This window comes from Tiliqua scincoides, chromosome 1 (genome assembly GCF_035046505.1).
Source record: "Tiliqua scincoides isolate rTilSci1 chromosome 1, rTilSci1.hap2, whole genome shotgun sequence".
NCBI classification, from domain to species: domain Eukaryota; kingdom Metazoa; phylum Chordata; class Lepidosauria; order Squamata; family Scincidae; genus Tiliqua; species Tiliqua scincoides.
Genome location: NC_089821.1, coordinates 123,025,069 through 123,052,915, shown reverse-complemented (window position 1 = coordinate 123,052,915; position 27,847 = coordinate 123,025,069). Strand labels below are relative to the sequence as shown.

The 27,847-nt window shown below is 45.1% G+C and overlaps 1 protein-coding gene across 1 annotated transcript in view; it reads right to left on the bottom strand.

Annotated features, from left to right (window-relative positions):
- The window catches only part of FAM117B (family with sequence similarity 117 member B), a 40,485-nt gene extending 29,064 nt beyond the window's left edge, over positions 1–11,421 (bottom strand). Inside the window, exons 1-2 of the mRNA XM_066621881.1 lie at positions 10,979–11,421; positions 10,668–10,921 (exon numbers count right to left, since the gene is read on the bottom strand). Of these exons, the coding sequence (XP_066477978.1) occupies positions 10,668–10,921; positions 10,979–11,421 (697 nt within the window). The remainder of the gene's footprint in view (positions 1–10,667; positions 10,922–10,978) is intronic.
- Between the last annotated feature and the right edge of the window lie 16,426 nt (positions 11,422–27,847).

Here is a 27,847-nt window from a genome sequence, read left to right as displayed (position 1 = left end):
AATTATTGTGTGTTTGTTAGCCATCTTTTTTTTTAAAGGAAGGTTGTATACACATTTTAAAATACATTCAAAACCATGTTTCCGTAATCAGACTCATTGTACACCCATCATCTCCCATAAGACATCAGCTTAAATTAGCTCTACTATATAATGAAATTGGGTTCCTCTCCCCAGTCTTCTTTTGAGAATATAAATGACTTGCAAGGAAAGCAGACCAGGAAAAACCATTCATGAGCTTTTATGTTAAGGACTTATATGCAAAGCAGGTTAACACAATGTCAGCAACACTGATCAACCTTGTGCAACTTTGGTTTCCACAGGTATGGCATCCCCAGTTTAACTTGCTCTGAATGCCTGAGGATACCAGGGTCCACTTAAAAACCATTTGGGGGGGGGGGAACACATCCAAATTGCTTTCCTACCTTCGTGTGGTCAAACCATGCCATTTCTCAGCCTACAGTGCTATTCTTGGACTTGAAAAACCCACTTCTAGTTCATGCAGAGGTTCCTCTCGAGTAACCCTGGAAGAGCCAGGAACCTTCAGGCTGGAAAATGGCACAGTTTAACCACACAAAGGTAGAAAAAGCAATTTTGCCGTTTTTGTTTTTAAAATAGAGCCCAGTAATAGAGTTTTTAAAATAGAGCCCGTGGTGGACCCCAGTATCTGCAGATTTCTGTATCCACAGGGGTTCTGGAAAGCATTGTAGGCTGCACTGTAATCAACTCCTCCAAGCCTTTCAAAATAAAAAACTTTGGTCAGCCACCATACTAGGGGTACCAAGTACAGAGTGTCATATTTCAGTTATACATCTAAAGTTAAAAGGCCAAGGTACTCAAATGATCTATTAGCAAACAAAGTCAACCAAAGAGTTTTATTCATTTCTAAGCACCAGCAAAGACAACAATGGAGCTCCCTAAATATTCAAAATGAATTCAATATTTAATAAAGGATCAATCTTCTTACAGTTATAACTTTTCTAAGGGCCCAATCCTATCCAATTTTCAAGTGCTAGTGCAATTGTACCAGTGGGGTGTGTACTGCATCCTATGGTGGAGGAGCAGTCACTGGGGCCTTTTCAAAGTATGGGAACATGTGTTCCCTTCCCACGGGGCTGCATTGTGGTTACACCAGAGCTGGAAGGTTGGATAGGATTGGACCCTAATTCTGCAACATTCCATGTTCTTCATAAGATATGCATTATAGGGAGTTTCTAATTGCTTCAAGATGGAAAGCATCACTAACCTAGTCAAAACTTTACTATTTATAAGATAGCATGTAAAGAAAATTATATTGATATTTAATTTCAATTATAACTTCACCATCTGCATTACTGCTTAGATCAGGGGTGCCCAAACCCCAGCCTTGGGGCCACTTGCAGCCCTCGAGGTCTCTCAATGAGGCCCTCAGGGAGCCCTCAGTCTCCAATGAGCCTCTGGTCCTCCAGAAACTTGCTGGAGCCCGCACTGGCCTGACACAACTGCTCTCAGTGTGAGGGCGACTGACCTCTCACATTAGCTATGGGATGAGGGCTCCCTCCGCAGCTTGCTGTTTCATATCTGTGATGCAGTAGCAGTAGCAAAGAAAAGGCCAGCCTTCAAGGCCTTTTATAGGTCTTGAGCTATTGTAAAACCTTCATTCATTCATATAAGTTCCACCTCTAGTATATTAATTTATGTAAATTTTTTTCAAAATTTAAATGTAAATTAATTCTTCCCCCCCCCCAGCCCCTGACACAGTGTCAAGAGAGATGATGTGGCCCTCCTGCCAACAACTTTGGATAGCCCTGGCTTAGATGAATATCAAACATTCTTATTCTGCTGTAGCATCATCAGCCGAAATGCACCTTTTTTTTTTTACAGGCCCTATGCTATAGAATTGCCTTCTGGAAAGCAGCAGAACAGTGGCCGACTGCTACACAATCAGAGTTCAACTAATCCTAATCTGGTAGCAGCTGCTGGCTTTCTCAGTGCACTTAGTATCACTACCACTTAGCAGGCAGCAATCCAGAATGGGCTCCAACTAGCCAAAAACACATCAGGCAGTTTAATGTGCCAATACATGAGAAGACCTGAATGGTTATGGTAACTGGGAGACAGTCTAAATTCAAAACTGATGCCAACTACTATTCTCTTGTGCCTCTACTGAATGGCACCCACCACTCACTAAAGGTTGATAAAGTACTAAAATTGATAGGGAAAGCAGATATTTTATTTATTTTAAATTTTTTATATTCTGCCCCTCCCATGCAAATCAGGAAGCATCTACAGAAGTTTACAATACTTAAACATATTATCACATTAAAAAACATACTGCAAATTTTAATCTTTGTCACCTCACAGCACACTGACAAGGCACTAAAATTGTCAAGGCAAACCATCAGGTTTTTGACAATTGACAAGGGATACCACTTACATCCCCCACTGGCCCTACTAATAAATGATCTTCCCCCAAATTCCTGTGAACATTCACGGCACACCAATGTGCCATGGCACAGCAATTAAAAATCAAAACAAGAAAGCAGCATAAGTGATTTTTTAAAAAATCAGTTCTGAACAGTACACCCAAATGAACTATACCAGGGGTGTCAAACATAAGGCCCGGGAGCCGGATGTGGCTCGCAGAAGCTTTTTATCCGGCCCTCAGGCTCTCAGCTGCTGAGCAGCGCTGAGGTGTTACTGCTAAAAAGGCAGCTCCCACAAAAATTGGGCTCTCCCATATCTTGAAATATGATAAAGATTTGCGTGTTTTCTTTTCTGTCATTTGTAGTTAATGAATTTGTAAGCGAGAAAAAGTGCTTATTTTTGGTTATGAGTTGTTTAATCACATCACTTCCAGCCCTCAGCAGGCATAATGAATGCCATTCAGCCCACGGTATGAAATGTGTTTGACACCCCTGATATATACCATTAGACCAGTGGTTCCCAAACTGCCTGCGACACGCCGCCCCCCCCCCCCCACTGCAAACACAACATGCAGCTCCCTGAAATGACTGGTGATGACATGACTGCCAGTTACCTCCAGGTATGGAGGTCCAAAATGCTGCTACAAATAGGCCCAGGGAAAGCTTTTCCCAGCACTGCTTGGTCCTAGTCTCCTTCTTGCATGCTGAAGGAATACACTTCCTCTTCTCATTCTACTATACCAGGGGTGCTCACACTTTTTTGGCTCGAGAGCTACTTTGAAACCCAGCAAGGCCTGGAGATCTACCAGAGTTTTTTTTTACAATGTTTGCGCCATCATAACATATAACATTTATGTGTACAATGTATGTTGGTGTACCTTGAGCCCCACTGAGTATAACAGGACTTACTCCTGAGTAGACATGCCTAGGATTAGGCTGTGAGGCTGCAATCCTAGCCACACTTACCTGGGAGTAAGCCCCATTGAGTACAATGGGCTTTACTCCCAGCGTTTCCTCCCAGAGGCACCTGAATGGGGGGGGGTCGGCACTCCGCGATCTACTCATTTTGCCTTGCAATCTACCGGTAGATCGCGATCCACCTATTGAGCACCCCTGTACTATACAAATCAAGGGTCCAATGCTTGGTCAAAAAGCTTGGACCCTGTGAAGAGGATTAGACCCCAGATCCACTTCCCAGCGTCGTCACCATGTATGGGTATGCACTACTTAAAGATAGCAATACATTTTGCAAACCCCGTCATTAGGCACAGCCATCTTTGTCTAGATAACCTCCAAAGGCAGCCAGGTCACACCACAGAATACCATGCGGGGTTGGAAAGCAGGAAATTTTAGTGCATCTAGAGAAGAGTCAGCAGCAAAGGCTGCAGCTAAGGAAATCTTTTGAAAACTATTCTTAGTGGCTTTAGAGAGTGCCACCTCGGAGGCTGCCAGTTCCTCTGACCACAAGAAGACAGTGCTTGCCAGAATAGAATTGGTAGCCAATGCATAGGGGTGGCTTCAAAACTCTTTTATCACAGGGATGCCTGGGCCCTCCCTCTCCTTTAGAAGGAATGACTGTGAAAGAGGAAAGGGCCGCAACCAGAGCATCAGCCCCTGGTACCTTGAGGGAGCTTATGGCAGTCTCTGGCAAAAAATCAGGTTAGCAGCAATGCATGGAGCATGTATGAACTGCAATGGTGCAGTCCACTCGGTCTCCACACCCTCTGGAAGGCCTCCAGGAATAGCACCACTGCTGGCTTAGGGCCTAATCCTATCCAACTTTCCAGCACTTATGCAGCCATTCCAACAAGGTGTGTGCGGCATCCTGTGGTGGTAGGGCAATCTCTGAGGCCTCCTCAAGGTAAGGGAACGTTTGTTCCCTTATGTAGGGGTTCCACTGTGGTTCCATTGGTGCTGGAAAGTTGGGCACGATTTGGTCCTTAGTCAATCTATGTGAGAAGAGATCAACAGCCAAACCTAACAAGAGACCAATGCTGCAATCCAGCAAGACCAGTGCAGCCTCAGCTGCATCCAGCACAGGTAAAGCCCCAGCAGCCTCTGTGGAGCTACTTAGAACCAGGGCAGTGATATTGCTGGTGCAAATCCAGGCTGCCCCCATGTCAGGCTTTCAGGCCTGGGAGGGGGGGGATAGGATGTGGAGGTAGCCACGGCCACTGATCCCACTACCCTCCTCTTTCTCATACTGCTTCTCCATGCTCCCATTCTGCCCTCCAGCCACCTGCTCTGGCAAGTACAGGATTCCGAGTGGCAGCAGCAGGTTGGCATAGGCCTTGCCACCAGCACCACAGGCCTCCGTTCTACTGCAACATGCCTTACAGTACATACACAGTAGTGTGTGTGCCCATTCCACCAGTACTAACTAGTATAGGATTGGGAAACATGGTGAGTGACAGCCTCTATTATGGTTTCCGTTTATGCAATTTTCAGAACGTTCACAGTTTTCTCCAGGAGCCTGGGAAAGAGGTCTGCAAAGAAGAGCCTGTCAGCAGAGACAGATGGGCTGTTAGAAGAACCTGCAAATAAATTAGACCTATAGCTCTGAGTGTTGCTGAGTTCTACCACCTTGGACCTTCCCTGCTTTTGTGTGATTTTTGACCTGGTGTCTAGAATGGGAATGACTTTTGACCCTACTCGTATGTACTTTACCTCAATTTGGGGCATCCGAACTACTGAGGTCTGAGCTGCTGTGGTTGACTTCAGAATTCTGGGCTAGCTGTACTATGATGTTTATGCTGGACCCTATGGAAAGCCGGCTGTTCTAGGGAACAGAAGGTCCCTTGCCAGTCACCCTGGCATCAACCTCCTCCAGCACCAAGTTCCTCATCCAATTAAGGAATCTGGGTGCCCACTAAGAAGCCCATCCCTGGCAATTTCATTGACTTCATCTCAGCAGGAGAGGGTTGTCTCTTGATGACCCTCTAGCCCCACAGGTTCATGCCAGTAGACTGCATACCTGAATAGTTTGTTAGCCCTCTATAACCATGCCCAATACTGCACCAATGAATAGGAAAACAGAGCTGGCATTGCTCGCTGAACAGGCTGTTGCTTCTGGGGGCCCCATCAAAGCTGGCATGCTAGCCTGCAGGCCATCAGGTCAGGGAGACCAGACTGTTAGGCCACACCACCATCGCCAGCAGAGATGCCAGACTGGGTGGGGCCTGTTGAGAGAGGCGGGTGGCAGCATGCCCTACAGAGCTCACCAGAAAATGCTTGCTCTTGTCTTGGGATGCACCTCTTCTGGCCATCCTCCACCTTGGTGCAGCACCAGGGCCAACTGCCCTCCCCACACTTTAGTGCAAACAGGCTCTGAGCCGCAGCGGCAGCTTGTACCAAGAGCCCTTGCTTTTCCCACTCCCTTTTCTTGGAGGGCTCTGGCCCTAACTCAGCAACAAAGGCGGGGAGGGGGGAGAAGAAGGCAAAGGTAACAGAAGACAAGGAAACAAAAAAAAAAGGTAAGAACGCTCAGCTAACTGGTGACCTTATCCTTGAGTAGCAAGACAGGTCTATGGAAGCAGGAAACCCTCCCAAGACAACGAGACTTACGGTGCAATCCTATCCCCTTATGTCAGTGCTTTCCAGCATTTTGGGGATTTCCAGCAGTGCCAATGGAACATGTGCTGCATCCTGCAGTTGGCTGTTACTCATGGAGGCCTCCTCAAAGTAAAGCAATGTTTGTTCCCTTACCTCAGAGCTGCATTGCCCTTATATCAGTGCTGGAAAGCACTGACATAAGGGGTTAGGATTGCACCCTTAATCTATGATTGAACCTGCCTCCTGATTGCTTTTATATATTGTATGCTTTAATTGTTTTCATGATTGTTTTATAAATATTTTGTAACCTACCTTGGACATTTGGCATGACAAAGGAAGGGCAGGGCAGAAGTCTTTGAAGACCTCCAAGATCCAGGTTCAAATCCCTGTTCAGCCATGAAGCATCCTGGTGGTGTAGAGAGCCAGGATGGTGTAGTGGTTAGGGATGTGGACTTAGACCTGGAAGATCCAGGTTCAAATCCCCCCTCAGCCACGAAGCTGCTGTGTACACTGCCCTGAGCTCTTTGGAGGGAGGGAGCTATAAAAATGTGACAAATAAATAATTAGTGGGGACAAAAGTAGGGGAGGAACTATGTACACCACCTTGAGCTACTTGGAGAAAGGGTGGTATAAAAATACAAATAAATAAATCCTGAAAAATGAATACAGTAACATCAAAGACTTTAGAAAAATATAATTTGCAACAGTTGTAGGTGTATTCTTTAAACTGATTTACCGTGGTCAATAAGACAATGCTAAAAGAATTCAAATTATATAATCTATACAATCCAACATAAAAAGCTCCACCTTATATTGTATTCTGCTCTTCCTCCAAAAATCTCAAAAGTAGCTTACGTATGGCTTTACTCTAATGTTGCCATAGAACTACATCATCCATTTTCAAACAAATGCATACCCAATTCATTCATCTAAATCAGGTTTTCCAGTGTCACTACACTATTTACAAACCAGGAAAAAGGCAGTTTGACTGAACACATGTATTTTAGCCCTTTGGGGAAAAAACACAGCAGTGAAAGCAGGTCCAGGAAGGAGCTATCAGATGATTTAACACACACAAAAGCGATGAAAAAATTCGCCCCCTCCAGCTCTCTGCCCCAAACTTGACAATCCTATACCTCATCTTGGAAGGCATCCTATAAAAATGCAATCATAACTTAATAGCACAATTCTAGAGAAAAGCTTTTTAAATACGTATAGTCACAGACTACAGTTCACATTTAAGATTTTAAAAATCCAACATGAAATATATTTTACACTTATAAAAGGCACCATGGCAATAAGTGGATTGTATCAGTTCCTGTAAACTGTGGTACTTTATCAGATTTGGCATATTACTTGGCTAGCATTAGAAGTGTCACATTTACAGGAATTGCTAGGTGCTAGAGATGTCACAGACCCCACATTGCCACAAGCCAACTACGTGTATACTAAAAACTCAACACCACACCGATCTTCCACCAGGATGCTCCTAGTCAAATCCTTACACCTCTGCCTCTTCGAACATGTACCTTTACCCTTCCCTCTATTACTTCCTGTCAAACAAAGGCATTGCTAATGACTGATATGTGAACTAATGACATGTAAAGTTTGCACAGCATAAAGGTATTCTCTGTAAGCGTCTAATCACTTTGTTACAAGTTAGGTGGGGCAACATTCTCATATCACACTACTCATTCCCCAACTAATTCTGGCTTGATGTTATTAACCACCATGCATACCAACTAATGAACGTCTTCAGGATATAACACTTCTGAACAATGGACTCAAGAATATTTACTCATCATAAATTCCTCCTCAGGGATGAAGGAAGCCTGAAAAGCAGATGCACTTTCTGATGTCCACAATACAGTAATCAACAAGTCAATATGATCGTCTCACAGAATAAGGTTGCTTCAACACTAAGCTCATTTACAACTGAATTTAGTGAAATATACTTCCAAGTAAACATTAGCAACTGCATTGAAGATACTGAAACAATCCAGGAAAAAAGAGATCCTGGAACATACTTGAACAGGGACCCAAAGAGAAGATGAATTTGACTCTCTGGTTCAAGATACAAGAAATGTGCACAGATAACTTCAAGAGAGATCTCCTCTAGCTCACATTTCCAAGGTTTTCCAAAGTGTATACATTAAGTTACAGCAAACTTGCTATTGGAAATTGTATCATCCGTTTCAATTTATTGGAAAGCAAGTCTCACTAAGTTCAATGGGACTTACTCCCAGATAGGCAGGCACCCTAATCATTTTCTGTCATAAGTTAAGAATCAAGCTGTCATAGTGATATTTTTGAATTCTTATTTGTCTTTAAGTGTTAAAAATGAAAAAGGCAACTGAATTGCTACACCACATCGTTACTACAGCAATGCATCTTGGTCAACAAAAGCTACTAGCTCACAAATATTTTATCAGCTTGCCTGCGCGCACAGACCCATTCACCATTAATGGTACAGTTAAGGCCTGGAAAAACAAAAAAGCAGCAAGACAACTCTTCTCCAGTTACAGAAATGCCCTGCTTGCTTAGAAGTGCTTACTCACTATTAGCAACCAAGCAAGCGGTTTACAAGTCTGCACTTATCAGATATACCAGGGGTGTCCAAAGTTTTTGGCAGGAGGGCCAAATCACCTCTCTGACTCTGTCAGGGGCCTGGGGGGGGGATAATTAATTTACATTTAAAATTTGAATAAATTTACATGTTTATATAAATGAATATATTAAAGATTAACTTATGTGAATGAATGAAGGTCTTGCAATAGCTCAAGGCCTATAAAAGGCCTTGCACTAAGCAAGGCTGACCTTTCCTTTGTTGCTACTGCTGCATCACAGACATGAAACAGCAGGCAGTGGAGGGAGCCCTCATTCCACAGCTCAAGCAAAAGGTCAAACAGTTGCCCTCACGCTGAGAGCAGTTCTGTCAAGCCAGTGCAGGCTCCAGCAAGTCTTCCGAGAGCCAGAGGCTCACTGGAGACTGGGGGCTTCCTGAGGGCTGCACTGGGAGTCCTCAAGGGCCGCAAGTGGCCCCAGGGTCGGGGTTTGGGCACCCCTGATATATACCATTATGCAGTTCAAGAGGACCTCTCAGATTACTACATAAAAAAGCACTATTTATTATTTGTAAAAGTCCACTGGGTTAACAGTTTCCAAAGCATGCATTAACCCTATCTAGGGAGCAGAGTCTCTTTAACCCCATCCATTATGCATCTTCATTGGTGAAAGAACTGCACCTCTCTACTTCCACCCTTTCTGCTGACTGATAACGTAAAGGGCTACTGGGACAGTTCACTTTTTGATTTCCCAGCATACCCTGCTCTTATTCTCTACAGATCCAACTACTCCTTTGACTTCAGGTGTTATGTGTCACTTTCAATGAGCCACAGGGAAGCTATTTGCACTACTTCTTGTGGGTCACTATAACCAATTCTAAGTACTTCTTGTATTAGCATTAATCCCATGCATACCACATATAAGCATGTTCCATGTTAGTCAGAAGAACTTCCACATACCACAGTTAGGCATTTGGAAGAAAAACCTGTATGATAGAAGACATTACTTTTGAGAAAGTTACCACACACCAAAAACCCAATATGGTTTTTCAGTATACAGAAATACTCTATGCTATACATTTTTTGCCTCTTTTCCTTCACCCTGGGGCATAATTACTTATGAAGTTTCAAATGGAGAGGGGAGCGGACATCCTCTTAAACCTGAAAGCATGATATTAAGCATATTTATGCACATTTCAATGAAGGTGTTCTCAAAGCAGCTTACATAGCAAAATAAATAAATGGCTCCCCAACCCCCAAAAGGACTAAAATTTTTCAGGAGAAAATAAATGCGCAAGGGAGTCACCAGCAACAGCCACAGGAAAAGATGCCATGCTGGGGTGAAGAGGGTCAATTGCATTCCCGCTGCAAAAAGTAAGACGACAGCACTTGGAAAGGTGCCTCTTTGCCCATCACAGCTCATCCTAACTCACTGAAATCAGACATGTCTAGACATGCTCTTTCACACTCCTATTCCTCTCACATCATATCTTTCGTTTTATAGTGTTTTACTTTCGCAGACTGCTGCATACCATCACATAGTTCCCCAAGATGCTACCTTGAGAATCAATCGAAACCCCCCCCCCCAAGTACACACACAATGGAGAAGGATGTTATTCATCATCACAGCAGAGTAAGTCATCACACAGGGCCTTCGAAGAAACAACAAGAGGAGATGTGACACTCCTCTTTGCCCTCTCCCTGGACCTGGTCTCTCCCAACAATGGGCTCAAGGCGAGAGCCAGAACGCGATGCCAGGAGTCCTCTTCGCCTCGTGGTCAGCTCCTGGGACAGCAGCACGATTGCCTTGCAGGAAAACTCAGCAACTGGGGGACTGAGGCTGCAACCCCATCCACACTTACCTGGGCGTAAGCCCCCTTGGCTATAACGGGGCACACTTCTGAGTAGACGTGCATAGGATTGTACCAAGGCGATCCATATCAGCCACCAGTCCAGTCTTCCCATTAGCACCTGGGGCGACCCAGGCTGCAATCCTACCCACATTTTCCTGGGAGTAAGCCCCATTGAACTCAATGGAACTTACTTCTGAGTAGACATGCATCGGGTTGGGGTACCAACCCCCTCCCACACCGCGCCCACACACCACCCTTTTACTACGGAGATCTGGTTCCTCCGCCGCCTTCCTCACCTTTACAAAGCGGGGAACTGGGGCTCTTCCTTTCCGGGGAGGCCCTGCTCTGCTCCGGGGACCGCCGCCTCTGGCGATGCCGGATCCTCGTCCCCGAGGAGGAAGAGGCGGCGGCGGCGGCGGCGGCCGTGCAGGCGGAGCAGGCGCTGCTCTCTGGCACGGGAGGCGACACCGGGGAGGAGCAGGGCGACGGAGTGGAGCCCGGGAGCGGCGGCGGGGGCGGCGGCGGCGGCAGCTGGTGCAGCCGAGGGGGGCTCCCGCGCCCCCCTCCCCCACCGCCGCCGCGCGTGGGGCTACCCCGCGTGGAAGACGAAGGCAGAGGAGGGGTGGCGGTGGAGGCGGCCGTGCAGCAGGCGCTGCCCCCCACTCCCGCGGGCGTCTGTGTGGCTACGGCGGGGCTGCTGCCGCCGCCGCCGCCGCCGCTGTTGTTGCCGCCGCGCGCGCCGCCGCCGTTGCCAAGCGTTGGGCGCGTGGGGCTGGCGGAGCGCGAGCAGGAGGTGGAAGGGGGGAGAGGAGGCGGCGGCGGCGGTGGCGGCACCGCCGCCGCAGCCGCGCGTGGAACGCCCCCGCCGCTCCTCGTGGGGCTGCCGTGCTGCTTGAGCTGGAAAGGCACCGTGGCCCGCATGGGCTGCAGGCGACTGTTGCTGCTGCTGCTGCTGCTGCCGCCGCCCGCCGCCGCCGCGGCTCCCCCTCCCCCCAGGGAGGTGGCTGGGGTCGGGGAGCCGCTGCGCCTCACGCGCGAGTGCGAAGACATCTCGCCTCGCGCTGCCCCGGCGGCAGGTAACGGCAGTCCCGAAACGCCGTTAAAAACAAACCGCCGCCCCTCCCCCCTCAGCGCTCCCCAACACGAGAAGACGCTCGGGAGGCTTCCCTCGGCTGCTGCCGCCGCCGCCGCTCCGCTCCGGCCGCCTCATCAACAATAGTGGCGGCTCCCGCCTACCCCATTGGACGCGCGTCTGCTCCGTCCCCGCCGCTACAGCGCCCTGATTGGCGGGGGGGCGGGGCCGCGCGGGGCGGGCGGGCGGGCGCTTAAAGAGACAGTGCGGGGTCCCGCGCCTCGTGAGGAAGGGCGCTGAGTGACAGGCGGGCGAGGCTCCGTGCACGCGGGGCCCGTGTCTTTTGTGACGAGCACGCTCGAGGAAGGGGCCGGAGGGAGGGAAGGAGGCAGGAACGAGCGCCGCAAACGGTCGCTGCGAGAAGCGCCAGCCACCGTTCCGGAGTGCGAGATTCCAAAGCTGGGGTTTACATACATACACACACATATATGTGCACATGCACGCGCGCGCGTACACACACACACACACACACACACATATATATACACATAGACACACACACCCATACATCTACATATATACACACATACATATATACACACATACATATATACACACATATATGAATGACCTTTGAAGTCTAATAATACATAATAATGCTTTACATTATTATAATTTTATATTATATTATACATTATTATAATTTTGCATAAGAGTACAAAAGAAGCCATGATCATTCTGACTTCTGCAGTCATTTCAGACTCTGCACAAGCCTTAAGTAGAAGCCACGTCTACAGAGCATATAACCTGAACACACAGTAACACAACCGAACTGCCTCTACCCTCACCAACTATATATACAATCTTACACATTCCATCCCACAAAGAGGAATGGAAGGATCAAGTCTATCAATATTCTTAATAATAATAATAATAATAATAATAATAATAATGGGCCACTGTGCACACACTCATACTCACAGCCACATAGATTGTGCTCATACACACACCCGCATAGATCCAGCTCATTTCATCACAAACTCTTGGAATGAGTTGCAAGCACATGTATACAAAACTGAAACATGAGATGAAAACATATCCCAAATGTCAAAAGCACATAAGCATGTTAGCCTATGCATGTTCGCTCAGAATTAAGTCCCACTGTGTTCAATAGGATTTACTCCCATGTAAGTGTGTTTGGGATTGTAGCTCCTAAACATTTTGTAGTTTTTATAGGCCTGATTCCTCTGTGACTTGCTCTTTTGTACTCTTTTTATTCTGTCTTTTAATCTGACTACTGTTTTTATGGTCTCTGTTAATGTGTTTTTAATGTTTTTATCTGCTATTTGTCCTAATTTATGTTTTTAAATTTGTTTTTTACATGTTGTTAGCCGCCCTGGGTCCCTTTAGGGAGAAGGGCGGGATATAAATAAAGTTTATTATTATTATTATTATTAAACTCGAAGGGAGTGACAGTCCAATCCTATCCACACTTTCCTGGGAGTAAGCCCCACTGACTCTAATGGGACTTACTTCTGAGTAGACATGCATAGGATGGGGCTCTAAATCTCACCAGCAGCCCATTTCTAACTTTTGCTGGCACAGCAGGACCACATGGACTACACTGTATCCAGCGCAGGTTAGGAGGAGGTTGAAGATCGACTTGGGGTAAGGGGATATTTTTCCTCTTATCCCAAATAACACTCAATTCTACCCAGTGGGGCTACTTGGATCTGCAGCAGCTAAACTGCTTGCACAAATCTGAGCAGTCCTGTATAAGGCTGACAGCTCAGGGAAAGTGGTTAGGATATGACAGAGGCCTCCTCTGGCAGTCCCACTTCCCTCATTGCCCCAAGTGGCCATCCAGGTGCTTGGATGCAGCAGCAGTGGGCCAGCACAGGCCTTTCCAATGGTGCTACTTGCTGCAGAGAAGCAGCAAATGTGTTTTGTGGCATGTGTGCAACACTCTTGCCTGGCACAGCAATTGCTGTGCTGCCAGAGACCAACAATAGGATTGCAGTATGAACATAACTTTTCTTCTGCATAAGCATGCATAGAATTGCACTGTTAATGTAACATGAGCAGCATGCTATCTCTTAGATACCCTTTGGAAAGATAATGGACTGACAGACCAATCCTATCCACACGTCCCTTGGAGTAAGTCCCATTGACTATAATGGAACTTAGTTCTGAGTAGACATGCATAGAATTGGGCTGTAAACCAGCAATTTTCATCTTTTGTTCATCTCATGGCACACTGAGAAGCACTAAAGTTGTTAAGGTACACCATCAGTTTTTTGACAGTTGACAAGGTACACTGCACTGCCAGCAAAGGGCTCACATCCCCCAATGGCCCCATTAGTATACCCCAAGCTCCCATGGCACCACCTGCAGACCATGTGCAACACACCAATGTGCCATGGCATCAGGGCCAGCCTTGGAATGACTCCTGACCCAAAGGTTTATGATCAAAATATCTTATATCAAGACAATATTTAATTTATTTCTTCTTTAAAACTGAGGACCCAGTTCAACTTTTCAGTGCTGATGCAGCACTGAACACAGTCCCAAGGTACAACATAACACAGTCCCAAGGTAAGAGAACATTTATCCCTTTATCTTGAGGAGGCCTCCTACTGCAGGTTGCAGCACATGGCCTGTTGGCATCAGCGCTGAAAAGTTAGATAGGATTGGACCCTCATAGAGGTACTGGGACAGAGTAATTTTTTAAAAAAATTACAGTGTAATCAGTTTACAAAGATGATCTTGAGTATGTTTCCTGGTCCTTTGCCTTTTCTCTTTATCAACAAATCTTTGCCTTTTCTCTTTAAACAACAAATCTCCTTATTTGCTTGTACTCTACACTGTCAATAGCAACATTATTTCCAATTTTGCAGAGAGAACAGAGTAAGAAATAAATTACTTACCCAAGAACATCTTGTGGGCCCTTGTCCAAGCATGAATATGAGCATATGTCCCATGTGCCCAGGCCTCTGAAGAGCCACATCCTACATACCTTACAGATGCACTTTTCATATCACATTCTCTATGCTTTAGGGACTCTAGGTAAGCCCACCCCATATATTGTGAAGGAAACACACAGCAGTATATCCTTGATGGATATGGCATTTTGAAACTGTTCTGCCCTATAAGTTCATCAAAGGCTGAAAGGAAAAATATTTGGCCTAAGCAAATATCCTGGGGCTGCAGTCAGGTGCTCTTTTCTAACATGTACTCATCTTCCTCTCAGTTTTCATAGATATTAGGTAGAGATCCGCAATTGCTGGCCTTTGGAAGAATTCCAGTTCTTTGAGGGGTGCACTCTGGTTCACCCAGGTTCCAACTGCAAAGGGAAAGGGAAGGGTGTGGATGAGAAGCATCTGTGGGCAAGACAACTTGGCAATGTTTTGTGGGATGAGAGCTTGCCCCTCCTCCACTCAAAGTTTCCAGCAAAACTAGTTGCTAACCAGGGGTTTAGTTGTGGCATTGTTGAATCTCTGTCTTACAGTATCACCTCTTTCAAATGTCCCTGCATTCTTTCAGGGCTCCCTTGCACTGGACTGCTTTGATCTTTTATTCCACTTTCATGCTACTCCTAAAGATGAGTTCCTAAAGGAACTAAAGATGTCCTTCTGGCCTCGTAAGTGAAATACAGAAATGGATGCACCCTCACGCTACATCAAGTCTTTGAATGCTTGTTGTAGCTGCAACCCTTTCCCACGTTAAATGCCTGTAGACACCCCTTGAGGCTGAGGAAGGGGCGTAGGGCTGGAAAATACAGGGGAATAGAACCAGCATGTCTAAACCTGATCACTTAGCAAGCCTTTTTCTCACACCCAGTTTCAGGCCCACTGGATGCCACAACACCACGAAGAGAAAACCCTGCCCACCAGTTTCTGCTGCAGCTTGTAATGACTGTTTCTGATATTTGCACTCCACCCTTTTCCCAAGAGCTCAGGATGACATTTTAGCCTCCCAATAACCTTATGAAGGGATGTAGGCTGAGGCAGAAATAAAACCAGTCAGGACTCAGGATGCTTCATAGCTGAGAAGAGGGTTGAACCTCCCTATCTCCAAAGCTTGCATGTAGTCCCCATACCGCTCAGTCACAAAGGTGAAGCCACCTGTGTCTGAAACATCTTCTGCTTCCCTATCAGCCAATGTCTTCTCCTGTTAAAACTCTGCTTATATTTCAGCCTTTATGCAAAACCTTTCATGGAACACTACCAGCAGGTTTTGTTTGTTTGGGTTTTTGGTATGGTAAGAAACCAGTCTAATTCTCCTCACTCCTAAAGATCAGCTGTCCCCCTACCATTCACACTAGGCTGTCTTCTGGCAATTATCTGAAGCTTTTACTTGACTGTCCATTCCATCCACTCACCATAAGGTGTGTCCCCCCACACACACATACACACGCACTTGAATTGTATAGGAATGCACTCTGTCAACTTCCCACACAAGCCGTGAACTGACAGTGTGGGAAGCAACTGTCTGGATGCAAATATAGATGTATGATTTGGATATATAAGGAAAAACAAAACATGCCTGAGTGATTTCTAGAAGTATCCTTTTTTCAGTGCAAGCATTAATCCCTTAATTTCCTAACCAGAAGAAATAGATGACGTCTTGTTTCTGTAAATGGCAATTGGCTATTCCCAGACCGATAAACTGCCTTCATTTCACATATCCTAATTAATCTTGAGGTTTGACTGCTCCCTGCTAAGGCTACAATCCTATCCATGCTTTCCTGGAGTAATGGAACTATAATGACCATTGACTATAATGACATTGACTATTACTTCTGAGTAGACATGTGTAGGATTGAGCTCTATCTAAGCCATTTGATTTGTCTTTTGTCCTTTCATATCCCAAAATGTGAAGACAGGTTACCTCATCCCCAAGGCAGAAAGTGCTTCAAATCTCATTAATTCTTACACATAAACTGTGAAGGTTTCTCATTCAGCTGCTATTGTGTAAAAGTGGTTGCTGTTTGTGGTGAATGAGTCATGAGACCCACTCTCTACCAGCAGGCTGTTTTCATGGACTGATGTGGGGGAATATGTTACTTGGAAGCCCAGTTGTGGAAACTGGCGCTGCAGACAGCCCAGCTTAGTTCAGTGCTGACCTAGAAGCTGAACCCAGAACATCCAAGCTGAAGCAGAGCACTCGACTAGATTAACATTGATTTTTTTTCCATTCCCATTTATCATCAAGTAATGAAATTTACACACACACACTAACATTGGCACTGGGCCATAAACAATGTTTTGAAGTTCTTCCAATTTCCATGTCATGAGGAGATTATTATTGCTCTAGGACAGTCACTGAACTGTCTTGGCAGCCAGAATTGCACTGTAGATAAAATGATCTATCATAATTGCTTCTGTTACTCTCTTTCCCACGTTCCTTTATGAAAGCATTTATGCTTGAAGAACTTTAGTCGTAAGACATTCCTTTGGTTAATTTCACACCCACCTTCAGTATCTATTACCAGCTCAAACAGATCTTCTGTGGATTGAGGCCACAATTCCGAAAACAGTTTACAAGTCTTAACACCTCCTGAGGTCTGTTTCCTATCGATCGTCTCATCACTTTTTTTTTTAAAAGCACACAGGGATCCAAAGTAGTATCTCCTTGTAATGAAATCAGCCAAGTTTAAATGATATTGAATTAAACAAACGTGTGCATAGCAAAAGTAACTTTAATTACTGAATAAAATCAAAACATAAAAGACATATCAAATGCGATAGCTGATTAGCACACAGTCCTAGAGCAATCCTCCTCTAGAGTTGGCTGGGCCAGTGCATCAGCAAACAGAGGCTGAATCCAGCCTCTGCGCCAACTCTGACAGGGAGCCTTGCATCAGCCTAGCTTGGCCAACACAAGGGTCTGGGGTGGGTGGAGAGGAGGTGGGGAAGAAGTGGGAAGGATGTGTACCAGGATGGGGAGAGGGAGGGTGAGGAGTGGAAGGCGGGGCTGGGACCCGGCAGATATGCTGGATTCTAGCCCCTGTTCCTGAGCAGCGCAGAGCAGCTGCAAGCCGCTCTGCTCTCCTCAGATTTACGGCACCTCCAGAGGTGGCACAAGTCTGAAGAGACCCATTGGGGCTGCAGTGACTTACCTGGGGGTAAGGGGAAGAGTGGCTGAGCCACTTTGGGCACCTATCTTGCGCTGGATACAGAGCAGGTCTCCTGGACTGTCTGTTCCAACACAAGATAGGATTGCACACAATGTGTTCCAAAACAGAAGTGGAGTGGGTAAGAATGGTAAGGACTTTGGAACAATATTAGTAGTTATTCTGAATCTATCTCAGATATATATCCTCTTTTCAATAGTCTTTAGACAAATTCAAAATGGGCAATAATGTATACTGTTAACCACCATGGGTCTGATCTTTATTTATTCTTTATTTACTCAATTTTTAGAATGCTTTTCTGAGAGATTAAAGATTGCAGATAAATTAAAAAACCACACATTTAAAGCAATACCTAGAAAGACTAAAATAGCAGCATCTAAAAGCAGCAGTTATAGAACCTGGAAGGTGTTTTCACATGAAAATGTGTCTTCCTAAAAACTGCAAGTGTGGGAACTATACAAGTCTTTCTGCAAAGGGAGTTCCATGACAGTGAATCCACCATCTAAAAGGTCCTGTCTGTTGTGCCTGCCAACTAAATGGCACAATCCTGCGGGCTCCGAGGGCAGGCACTGAGTTCCAGTGCCAGCACTGGGTGTTTCAAAAGTGTCCTAAGGCATGTCCACAACACCCGGAGTGTAAGGAGCGCTGGCACTGGGCCAGCACCAGTTGGCTCTGTGCCCAGTGCCAGATGGACATCGCCCGGAGCACGGTAAGAACTCCAGGCAGTGGTGAGGGCCTTGGGGGCAGTAGAGGAACCAGGGTGGGAGGGGTTGGGACCAGTGGATCCCTCCTCTGCTGTATTCTGTCCTGCATGTCGGGCTACAAAGCCCAACTCGGAGGTTGTCAAGTCTGTGCTGGCACAATAACTGGCGCAGACTTGAGAAGCCCCATTGCGGGGCCTGGGGCGCTTCTACTTTCATCCCCTTCCCCCAAGGAGACCTCTGGCAGCCTCAGCAGTACCGTTGGATACAGCTGTAGCCATTTTGGTGCCACTGCACCCAGTGGCGCTGCTGGGGATAGGATTGGGCTGTCCTCCATCAAAGAGACTGTGAGCAAGGTCTTGGGGCTTGGGCAAGCTGATATGGGAGCATGTGGTCCTTCAAGTACTTGGTCATTAAGAACTTTAAAAGGTCAAGACAAGCATTCTGAATCGAGTCCAGAAGCTAGCTACTCCAGCATGGTTGGCAACCTTCAGTCTGGAAAGACTATGGTATAAGCCTAAAGCACCTGGTATTCCAAGGCGGTCTCCCATCCAAGTACTAACCAGGCCTGACCTTGCTTAGCTTCCAAGATCAGACGAGATTGGGCATGTGACACCAGCATATGATGGTACTTTTACGTATTGTGTAAATTCTGCTCTCTACCATGTTTCTTGATGTGGCTTATATCTACGGGCAACACCTCTAAGCACACAGTGGTGATTATTGGTTAATGTGAGAAGGAGGCAAGGGGTGAGAAGGAGGCGACTTCAGATTTTTTTTTAATAGATTGGTTAGAGGTGAAGATCTAGTAAGATTCTATCAGTTCAAATACAATCATTGGACGATAAGGATAAACAGTTTTCACAATGGAAGGCTGTAAAGGGTGCCATCTCCCAAGGACCTATATGATCCATACTGGAATTAGTGAGCAGAAGGGCTCTTCGGAGAGGGTGATTTTCAGCAAACAAATGGCAGAAAGGAAACAGTTAATAGTTACACAGACACTCTGCCTCCTCCTGCTGTTCATTCCAACTGGAGGTTTCTCAGGGATGTTTCACAACAAAACAAAACAAAACCCTTTAGGAAAGTGTTCAGGTGTCTTCCATCTTGTCCTGATGTCCCAGAACAACATGATGCACATCAGGACAACAAAATCTTAATCATAAACATGGATGAAATCTCAAACTATCTCAGGAAAAAGTTTTTGGTGTCATTGTAGAAAACAGTAAAAATACAGTTCAATACACTATAACAAAAATAAACCCACAGTTACAGGATTGTAATGCCATTACACCTCATTACACCTCTTATGTCTCTTTGCTGCGTCGTCATTTAGATTACTGTATGCCATTTTTCACAAACCTAAAAAGTCCTCAAAAAGGCTGAAGAAGATATACAGACGGGCAACTTAAAGCCCAGTCAAAACCATTTATTGGTAAAATAAACAACAGGGAATTGATTTGCAGATGCACACTTGCTTAATATACTCTATCATCAGCTTTGTGGCAAAACTGCACTTTATGTAAATTTGAGCGCTTCAGCAGCATCTTAGTGTTCATATGGAAATGATGGTTCTGTGTCAAATCCCACAGACACAATATCTGCTTTGCTTAACTAGATACAGCTCTAAGATTCCTTGGTCATTAGCCTACATATAATTCACCATGCTCTATATTTCAAGGGAATAAGTGACCCAGTTGTCTCATATGTCATTATCCAGGCGGTGGGGTCATCTGGCTTACAGCAACTAGCTTGTGGATATATGTTTGACATTTTTATCTGGGTGGTTCTTACCCTCCACCCTATTAATTCTGTCTAATTCCTTTTGGAAATTGTTTCACATTCCCCTAATCTGCTAGATCAGTAGCTCTGAGCTCTCCACTGAAAATCAGTTAAATCCTTCATTTAAAAAAACAAAAAAACAGCTAACGGTCAGCCTGATTGGAAAAAAGCCTATTAGAAAGGCTTCTCTCTCTTGCAAAGACCAGATGTGCCCTGGAGTGTGAATAGCTTATGAATTAATAGATAGGAAGAGCTTGCCTTTCCAGTCTACCAAGGCAGCTCTAGTTGAGCATAGTCCTAGGACAAAACAGAGTCTTTACGTTCCATAGCACCAATCACCTTGAGATGACAGCAATGTGCATTATATTACCTAGACCAGTGATCTCCAAACATTCTGCTTTCAGGGAACTATCTACGTTGATCTGCCTGCTGAGAAATCCCAAAGTGTTGCTAACGATTCTGGGGTATCTTTTAAGATGCACTCTCAGTTCACACAGTACAGCTAGCCAGTCTTGTTGGATCTGATCATCACAACATATGTTTTAGAGCAGTGGTTGTCACACCTTTAGCACCGGGACCCACTTTTTAGAATGAGAATTGTCAGGACCCACCAGAAGTGACATTGTCAAGTGGGAACATTTTTAATAATCCTAGGCTGCAATCCTACCCACACTAAGTCCCATTGACAATCATTGTTAAAAGTATATACATAGTTATTGTTAAAAGTACAGGTCTGTAAAATTCCCCCAAATGCAATCTCGTACCATGGTAGTATCAAGTCTAATATATTAAAAATAAAATATTGAAATGAATGGGGACCCACCTGAAATTGGCTCCCGACCCACAGTTAGAGAAACGTTGCTCTAGAATTCGCCTGCAATAGTGCATTTCAGGTGAAGAGCAATTGTGGTGGCAAGCTCTGTTTTAGAGAGCTAATACCATGCTTACTGAAACACAGTCTGAAAAAAAACCACTGGCCAAGACTATGAGAACAGACATCTAAAAAACAGCAAGAAATACCCTGATGCAGCTGTATCAAAGGATGCTGATCAGTCGGGACCAGCAAGGCAAGACAGGACTGGTTCCCATTATGGCCTGCTAACACCTTCTGTGCCTGGGCAACTGTGGGGGCAATCCTAACCAACTTTCCAGCACTGGCATAGCTGTGCCGGTGGGGCATGTGTTGCATCCTGCAGTTGGGGGCAGTCATGGAGACCTCCTCAAGCTAAGGCAATGTTTGATCTCTTACCTTGGAGTTGCATTGCTCTTTCCTTGGTGCTGGAAAGTTGGTTAGGATTGCGCCCTGTGTGTGTGTTTTATACTGGAAAGTGTTCCATACAAGTTACAACAGACTCTCTCTCTCCCCCAGCTCTTAATTCAACAACTTTGTGGCGGATCCACCTTTTCCTATCTCATTTATTGTACAAATGTATAAACTCCAATTCCAACTCAGGTGTACAATCATTGTACAAAATACACCCATAAACAACTATAAAAATGCTGTATGAGACACCTCAGATACAAATGAAATAAGAAACAGTAAGCAATAAAATCAGTGCCAGCCAGCATCAAGGGTTTCAAACACATGTAAGTCAATGTATTGTACCATATAAACAACACCAGGCACTAGAAACTGCACTGTAAAGAAGGATGAGGAGAAAATTCCACAACTTTGATGCTCCCTGCTCTGTGAATGTGTCAGACTCCTACTTTCCACCAGAATATGGGACTTGGAGGCGGTCCTACCCAGCAGCTCAGTGATTCCTGTGTACTCATATGAAAGAAGGTGCTTCCTTTCAAATTGGTTCAAGCTTGTCAGGCTTTTCATGGGAGTGACTCCACCGGCATGAGCTTGCCTGATCCTCAAGGTCTTCACTTTGAGGTGAGATCTAGCCAAGAACTGAGATAGTCCCCACAGTGGGCTGTCAATTCTGACACCACAGCAGTAGCTGGCTTATTCTGAAAGCCAGAACGGTTCAGGAGTTGACCTGAAAGGCCCAAGTTCAAATACCCATTCAGCAATGAAGCTCCCTGGATGAACTTTAGTCAGGCACTTTCTCACTCAGTCTCACCTACCTCACAGTGTTGTTGTGAGGACAAAAGTTGGGAAGGAGCTGTGTAAACCTCCCTGAGCTCCTTTGTGCAAGGGTGGTATAAAAATGTGAAAAAACATATGTTCCCAGAGAGGGTTGGCCCAGTCCCTTCACTGATTTAGCTTCACCCAACTTTTCAAGACTTTTTTTGTTTAGTCAGGCTTTTCAAGATAATGCTCATACTGCATTAAAAAAGGGCATTAAAGCATTAAAAAATAAAGCATTATTTATTAAAAATAATATATATATATATATATATATATATATAAAATAAATAAAGCATTAAAAAAAATGCTCATACTGCATTAAAAAAGGGGATAAAAAACTTCCCCCCAGCTACAGGCCAATCAGCCTTTTAGACCTGGCAGGGAAAATGTATGCTTCCCATCTACTTAAGAAACTTTCTGCCTGGATCTCGGACCATAACATCATAGGCCCAGAGCAAGCGGGTTTTAGGCCAAATAAGTCTGCAATGGATCAGTGTGTGGTATTATCACACCTAATCTTCAAACAAAGGACCCAAAATAAAGCCCAACTATATGTGGCCTTTTTAGATTTAAAGTCGGCCTTTGATTCCATAGACAGAGATAGACTCTGGGATAAACTTGAGAAGATGGGAGTGGACAAAAGGCTATTAATATTAATTCGTGCGCTTCATTTAAACACCTCATGCCAAGTGAAATTATCTCCGAGGGGCGGCCTCTCGGCCCCAATTCCAATCAACAAGGGGGTCAAGCAGGGGTGTGTTCTTGCTCCCACCCTGTTCAATCTCTTCATTAATGATCTGGCTCCCTATCTAGCAAACTTTGATATGCATTCTCCCAAATTAGGTTCAGTGGATATCCCTCTCCTTTTGTATGCTGATGACATGGCCCTGATATCTCGAACTAAAATAGGATTAAGGAGACTGGTTAATGCCTGCATAGAATATTTCACCAAAAATGCCCTTCAGCTAAACTATGAAAAGTCCAAGATTGTGGTGTTTGGGCACTCTTGGAAATCACAGTCTTGGCTTTTCAATGGTAAAACAATACAACAAGTAAAGGAATTTCAGTATCTTGGTCTCCGGTTTCACTACCGGCATTTCTGGTCTTCCCATCGTCTTACAGTAATTAATTCATCCAAACTAGCTGTTCAGGCTATTACTCGCTTTTTCTTCTCTTGGGGTAATTCATTCATTCCAGCTGCTCTCCAGGCTTTTAATGCCAAAGTTACACCTCAAATTTTGTATGGCATTCCTGTTTGGATGCCAGCATTAAATGATTCAATTGAAAAGATACATTCTAATTTTCTATACAAGATCTTAGGTGTACCGCATTGCGTTCCCTTCGCGGCACTTTGCCTGGAGACAGGCCAATATAGGCTGGAGTTTCTAGCTTGGTCCAGTTTCTTAAAATACTGGGCCAAAGTGTGCTTCAGGGCTGACCAAAATCCATTGTTAAAGGGGTTATTGACTGACTCACTGTTGTCTCCTTGCTTAGCTCTATTCAATAAGAAAATTAGACAAATGGGTCTCGAGGAAGATCTACAAGGAGCTGCTACACTTGAGACTTCTATCAGGCTCTTGATAACAAGACTAATAGACATAGAAAGGCAAGAGATTTTGGCTGCAGCACAAAAAAAATGTTCACCCCTAAATTTCCATCTTAACAATACCTTTGGTCAACCAAAATACCTGTCCTTCTTAGAGCGCTAGCCCGATGCAACGTGTTGCCGTCTAATGACCTACTTGGTAGGTTTAGAAATGCCCCCAAGGAAGAACGATTTTGCAACTGTGGCCTCAGACAGGTAGACTCTCTTCCACACATTGTTCTGCATTGTGCTTTTAATCAGGTGCTCAGAGACCAGTATCTCCCCTCATTTTCAGGAAACAAAAAAGGTCTCTCTGAGATCACCTCTTTACAACTTTTGCTGGCAGGTGAATTTGAATCTGTGACCCTTCCAGTTGCTAAATTTCTACATTTGAGCAACTTGAAGCAGGCTAAGTTGCTGGTTCTAAGCAACTTGGAGTAACTGTGTAAGGAAACTGGTGTGTTTTAACTCTTATTCCCTATCTCTCTTTTAATATATACCTTCATACATGACTGTTTGGAGATATTAGTTGTAAAACTATATGCCTAATAAAGGTTTGTTGGATGTTGTTGTATGTTGCCATGGATAACCAAGTGTCAGCAGTGACCAGAAATGCATTTGCCCAAACTTGGCTGGTGTGCCAGATGCATTTGTTTCTAGGGAAGGCAGATCTGGTCACCATGTTCCATGCCCTCATCACCCCACACTGATGTAATGTGATCTGTGGGAGGCTGCCCTTGAATATGGACCCAGAACTTTAACTGGTCCCAATCTGCCAACCAGGGTCCTTTCATGGGCCTGTTGGTCTGTCCACATTCCTCCCATGCTATTCCATCTGCTCTGCTTGCCAGTGTGTCTCCAGGCCCAATTCAAGGTGCTTTACAGTCTTATGTGGCTCAGGATCTGAAGGACTGCCTTCCCCCACATGTATCCACCTACGTACTTCAGTAATCACTGAGGTCCTGCTCCATATTCCGCCTGTCAGTGAAGTATGATCTACATGCGAACATTACTCAAATGGCAGCACAACTCTGCTGGTGGAGAGGCCAAAAGGAAGAGGAGATTGGCGTGAGAAGGGTGAGGAGTCAACTGATGCCATATCCTAACCCCTATCAGATGATGGACACGCCCCTGATGCTGGAAAAACGCTATGTCAACAACAGAACTATGATAGTTAAGAGTACCCCATAAGGAACAATGGAGAAATGGAAAACTGCAGAAAATTGCACCCCTACCACCCCCCATATCCCTTCCACTTTCCTACAACAAACTATATTTCATAGCCAATTACAGCACACCAATCCCAGCGCTAAAACCCCTTCCAGGGACACTACAGCTCAAATGATCAGGCACGTGACATGAGGCTTAAGGGAAACTTTGATGATGGGAACCATGGAGAAATGCCTCATTAGCCAGACAACTCCTTGTCTACCACAAGTATGTCAACACAGTTGGTTAACCCTTTTCTTATCAGAATTCTTGTTGCAGGGACTCTGTCCCAAGGGCACTCCACATGCAAACACCCAACAGGAAGTTCTGCCTCACCACCCAACCAGCAAGGACAATGCACTCCACAAATGAAAGCAGCGTGGGGAGGGCATTCTATGCTGCATTGTATTGATCGGCATCTCCCTCTCATGTCTCTCCCACCTCCATTCTGGCATTATCACATGCATCTTTGCTATCAACTGCAATACTGGTTTGGTAACGTTGCGGTAATCAGAGTTTTAGCTTAACATTATGTGCTCAGAAAAAGACTCAAGTTGAGGTGTCCTGCTACCATCCTTGCCATAGCTGCGCAATTGCGATAGGCAGGGCAGGAAACAGCCACTGATCTGGCCCAGTGACACAAGTGCTTTAATCCACTTACACTCCCCAAACTGTTTTATGGGATGAACATACCAGTCTTTTCCCATGTAATGTCAAATTATCAACAGGAGACCACCCAAGATTGCTTTTAAGAAATACTTTTAGGCATAAACATCTTGATTATGTGCCTGATCAGTTATTGTTGGTTGATGGGAAAGTGTTCTGCTCTATCACATTTAGCCATGGGCCATTCCAATTTTATTTACAGACCTGCTTGTTGTTTGGCACTATCAAGAGAACCTCATTTAAAAGGTAGTTATATCCAATGCATGCCTGCTAAAATATCATGCAAATTAGGGAATAGGTTCTGTGTCTGACTACTTGAACAAGCATTCAAAGGCTGTGTGGTGTGGTAGCTAGAGGCTTGGGTGTTCATCATGTTTTGCATTCCCCAAGGAAGGTCAGGTCTGCACTTGGTGGGGTGGTGATGGGCTCCTGGATCCAGCCATCTCAATGAAGACACAGTTTCACTGGCCCCATGTCTCTTAGCAGCTTCAGCTGGTGTGCCAGCTGTGACCTTTCCTGGACAGAGATAGTTTGGTTGCTGCCCTTTATACTGTAGTAGCATCCCGGTTTCTGTAGCGCAACACACTTTATGGAGCACTTTTTTGTAGTCACTTAATGTTCCACGATTATGGGGTTTAATTTTGGATGGTTACATAAGAACAAAATCTCTCTTCTTGTACACTGTGCATCAACCTGTGTGATGCCAATATCGATAATGGTTCACCACTTTTAAGAGGACAGGCAGCCCTGGTAAGGACATGGAGCTGTAGGTAAGTGCACAAAACTGTACACAGGATCATCTATGTGCTTGGTCCTCTAAGATGAGAGCAGATGCCATTTTGATGATATTCTCATTGTACAATTTTAGTTCCTCTGTGCCTTCCCACTCTCCATCTAGTAGTCCAGCAGGGAGAGGGTTTTAGAGGGCTTGAGGGAGGTTTCCCTTCAGCGTTTTGTTCTGCTGCCAGTTCTGAAAAGGAGAGAACCAAAGAGGGCGCCAGCATTGATGGTAGCAAATGCACGGTGGAAATGATCATTGGTATGGATGGAACTACCAACATTGATGTTATTACCACTGAGCTTGTAGGCCCAGAGTATCAGTGGAAATTTTGTCCCACAGGGTGGCCAGGAGGATCACAAATGTGCTGTAGAGCACATTTGCACCTTCTCTAGAGTTGGCTGGGCTGGCACATGGACAAGTGGCCACCTGTGGAGGGTGAATTCAGCCTTTGTGCCAACTTGCAGAGGGAGCTTTGCATCGGCCAAGCTCAGCCAATGCAAAACTCTGGGGTGGGCTGGGAGGAGGTGGGAGGGAGGTGTTCTGGGGAGGATGGAGGGCAGCCCCTGGGGTGGGCAGGCAGGGAGCAGGAGCCAGGGCTGGGCTGTTATGCTGGATCCTAGCCCCCATTCCTGAGCAGTGCTCAGGAACACCTCAGGAATTGGCGCAAGTCCAAGGAGACCCACTGGTGCTGCAGTGGCTCACCTGGGGGTAAGGGGAAGAGTTTCCCCTTACCTCTGGCTGAGCCACTTCAGGGACCTATCTTGCGCTGGGTACAGTGCAGGCCTCCTGGCCTGCCTGTTTCAATGCAAGGTAGGATTGCGCTGTAAGTCTGTGTGGCTTAAAATTAAAACTAGTATATGTAGGTGTTTCTCTTGTATTTCACAAGGCCCGTGGAGAACAGATATAGGATACATACATTATAGTAGTGTGTTACCTGAATGAGCAGCAGTGTAAATGAGTAAATAAAAGCTGTGGAGCCAGATTGTGATAGCAAAGACATTATGCACAGAAGAGCATTAGTTGGTCTTCATGCAGCAGACAGGTTGATAGACACAAACATAAGAACATCTTAAAAAAGGTGTCTGCAATTATAATAGAAACACCCTATTTACATTGTAAAACTCATTAAACACTGCATTTAAACAAAAATATTTTGAGTATACAGTCCTGTCATTGTAAGATAAAATGCCATTTATTAGGCAAAAGATATTTCTGCAAGCTTATTACATCAAATATATTAAATCAGAATGAAACAGACAAGGTTTTCTATCCCCTTAACGACAATATCCAGTATACAAGAGTCATCATATGCTTATTCAAATGGGTAAGTTTGAGATTCTACTTTAGAAACTAGTTGTAAGGCCAATTTCAGTGGTGTAACACACCTATTACTGTTTAAGCCAGGAATTGCGTAGTACCCTCCTTTAGATCAAGGCTGGCAGAGGATCTGGCTGCCTATTGCCC